Source organism: Echinococcus granulosus (assembly GCF_000524195.1).
Source record: "Echinococcus granulosus chromosome Unknown EG_S00037, whole genome shotgun sequence".
Lineage (NCBI taxonomy): Eukaryota > Metazoa > Platyhelminthes > Cestoda > Cyclophyllidea > Taeniidae > Echinococcus > Echinococcus granulosus.
In genome coordinates, this window is record NW_020170417.1 from 281,999 (window position 1) to 285,375 (window position 3,377).

At 40.9% G+C, this 3,377-nt stretch overlaps 1 protein-coding gene across 1 annotated transcript in view; it reads left to right on the forward strand. All coding sequences in view use genetic code 11, as the record gives it.

Annotated features, from left to right (window-relative positions):
* The window catches only part of EGR_05235 (hypothetical protein), a gene marked incomplete at both ends in the record, with an annotated part of 5,696 nt that extends 2,319 nt beyond the window's left edge, over positions 1–3,377 (forward strand). Inside the window, 2 exons of the mRNA XM_024494484.1 lie at positions 2,961–3,026; positions 3,106–3,377. Coding sequence (XP_024351105.1) covers positions 2,961–3,026; positions 3,106–3,377 — 338 coding nt within the window. The remainder of the gene's footprint in view (positions 1–2,960; positions 3,027–3,105) is intronic.

Here is a 3,377-nt window from a genome sequence, read left to right on the forward strand (position 1 = left end):
CTGCCAATGTAGAAGAACAAACATGACTTAAGAATGCGGTTTTATCGATGTTATATTGCTCTTAACTCACTCTTTTTTCTGGTGCCTTAGTGTGAGAATCAATCTAGAGCAGTTCCGTAACACTTAAGCAGCCTTTGTAATGTCTCGATGGCTTTATTGACGCTGCACTTGATGTGCGAGCTGTTAAGTCTTCACAGAGTGTTATTTTGTTCGGGAGCATGGCTTTCGGTCCATGGAAATAGCCTCTTCAACTCTTCTTTACGTAAGTAACACATTTCATGTCATGCCACTGCGATTGCTCTAAAATCTTAGGACTCCACATTGGTAGGAGCTGGAGGCAAACCTGATCCCAAAGGGCAAATATCCTGATTTTTATTGTAGAATCCTGAATCCTATCGCAACATAAAGGTGGCACCCCTGATAGTAAGAGAATCAGTAAGGATTCATAAGGATCAAGTTAAGAATGAAGTTTAGCTTTGGTAACCGTCCCAGTCACGTGTTTTGCCAGATGGTATCAATAACCAAAGCGGCAATAGTAGCTAACCACCTGGAAATGTTTGTTGCGGCGCTATCTCCGGTACATATATAAGAACTTAACTAACTTGACATGCAGTATCACCCTCATCTCTCTACTAGTTGAATGGAATTCCAACTGCTGTAAGAGTGGAGAGCATTGAAGTGAGAGTAAAGTGTTAAGGGGGATCAAGCACGAAACATTATCTTCTTGGTGATATTTTAAACCCCGTCTCTTGTTAAAGGACTCTGCTTGTAGACCAGAGCTCTTACGACTAGCGATGAGCATGCGAGATAGCCTAGTTGTAGGGCATCATCCAATCTCCAGTAATGCGATGCGAAGCGAACCCTTTCTCCCTTCCTTAATACAGTTCCCTAGCAGGACAAAACTCCTGATTTAGTGGAATTGACAGGTGTAGTTAATTATAAATAGTTTTAGCTAAACGTAACTTTGACTGATGGTGTAGCTGATTTGTGAGTATTCTTAAAGTACCAACTGCGTTGTGATGGCCGACCCGAGGGATCGGCTAAAAGGTAAGGTCAGGAAAGGCACTTATAAGAAGAAGGCTCTGTAGTGACGTAGTAGTTTATTTAGTTCTGAGCCCAATTAGGTGGGCCCTCAGGTCCCCACAGCCTGTACTTCCGCTCGAGGCATGGTCTTAGGCCATGAAGTATCCTCCGCAGCACTTCCTAATGTTAGTAATGTATTTTCTGACACGCTGCTTTGACTTCTTCCCACTTTGGAAAAGACTTGGCACGTTACAACATATCTTTTCATGCAAAATAAGGCTATAAGGAGTTGAGATGTTATTGGAAGTAGACAATCTTGCCTTTTGGACTGGAACTGAGTAAGTTGAAAGTCAGTAACATTGGAGCGAATTGGGGCAACCACACCCTTTAAAAAAGACAAAGTTTGGGCATTCAAATGAGTGAGAAAGGGTGTTTGAGCTTCATTTTCCCATTCTTTGCCGTTATTCTGATCATACGTGATCAATCACTGCAAGTTGTCGCCCATATTAACACCCACTTATGCCCAACTTCTTATCTTTTATGGTACCATACATACTGTTAGGAGCACAATTTTCAACCACCCCTGATCACAGAATAGCGCTAAATAAAACAGAGAGCGCTGATGGCTAAAAGTGGGTCATTTGGACCAATCTTGATACCATTTGATTAAGTTTGAATCTCAAAATTTGTACCCACTGAAATAATACATAATTTCTTCCATGACGTCCTTACTTACCCTTGCATTCAACCTTTTTTCTTTAGTGATTTTTCGCGTACTAATCATCATACCCGTAGAAGTAGGATGATAAGTACATTTGCTATAGTGTGGTTTAGTAGATTATGAGGGCATTACTCAATTGAGGTGTGGACAAATCTGAGACGATGAGGCTGAAAATATTGTACTGGAGGAGTATGCAACATGAGTTAGCGGAGGCACAGGATGGTACCTAATTGTGAAACATGAAAGTAAAGGAGATGAAATTATGCTAGGAAGAATAATCAGCATTGATATAAAATCGGTTGATGACATTTGTTTCACGATGGATGCTCAATCATGAGACACAAGGACATATCTCTTTTTGTATGGGTAGGGGATTTGTGCTGGCGCTCACGTGGACAACTCTAGGTACAGATCTCTGATTGGTAGGTTGAAAAGGCATTAAAAGCTAGTCTGCGACTAGACCGTTTAATCTGCTTTACACAGTAGCAACGCGTATGTTTCTTTTCTGCCCCTCTATAGTATCATTACTTGTTGCCATTTTAGTTTTATTGGATGCAATTAAATATGCATTTGAAAGATCATAGGTGCTTTACATATATCTCATTCTGATATGAACTGAGTTGGTGGTGCCAATCGGTCAAATTATTCATATACAAATTCTATTCAAAACGTTAGATTGTCCAAGAAAGTAGCGTAAACAGTTAGTTAGGCATCTGTAGACAGAAGCCGCGCAGTGAGTCAAGCGTTCAGTAATGCTGCTGAAGGAGGTCTCCTCCTGTAGAACCGCATTTCTGTAGGTCTAAGTTCGCGCTTCTCTTGTGTATGACATTCACATATGAGATAGACCAGCTGGTTGGTTTTCTGGCCGTACTAATTGACTTGTAGATTCAATCGTGACACATGAGGTTCAAAATTAGAAAAAAATACAACTTAAAATATTGCTTCTAATGCCTCGAATAAAATCCAACTTTACCGTTGACGACGGTGTTAGCAATTTATGTAACTAAAAATGATTAAAATTCCGATGTGAGGTTTAATAGTCGTAACAGATTATTTAAAGAGGAGCATCATATTTGTTCCTAAAAAGGTCGGCGAAGAAGTGAGGTGGTTTGGGGTGTGAATGGTGTGTAAGAGTTACAAAGTGCAGGTAGAAGTGGTTTAGCCAATCACCCTCTGCTGATGGCTTTATCTGAATCCAATTTGTTTCCACTCGTAGGATACCCTTTTCGAGAACTAATGGGACAATTACCACTTGGAGGTCTATCAACTTACACGGCACCAAGTTCGATAATTATTTTGCATATCTTTATTAGATATTGCCTGTGCATCTGCTTATCTAACCTTACTTTATTCTGCTATAGTTGAAACGCTTGCTGCATTGAACTCCGTTGTCCAGCCTTTGATAGCTCCCACTTTGCCGGGTCAAATGGGTTACCTTCCTTTAGCGGGATATCCACCCATGTGGAATCCGCATGCTTATCCTTATTTGGCTCCAAATTGGTATCCTCCTCAAGGGCAAATGCTTTATCCCGGAGGTCCAATAGGCTACAGTGGTACGCAACCTTCCCTTGCCGGTTCTACAACTGGTAACACGAATTCTGTAACCAGCAGTCCATACTATGGAGTGCTTTAA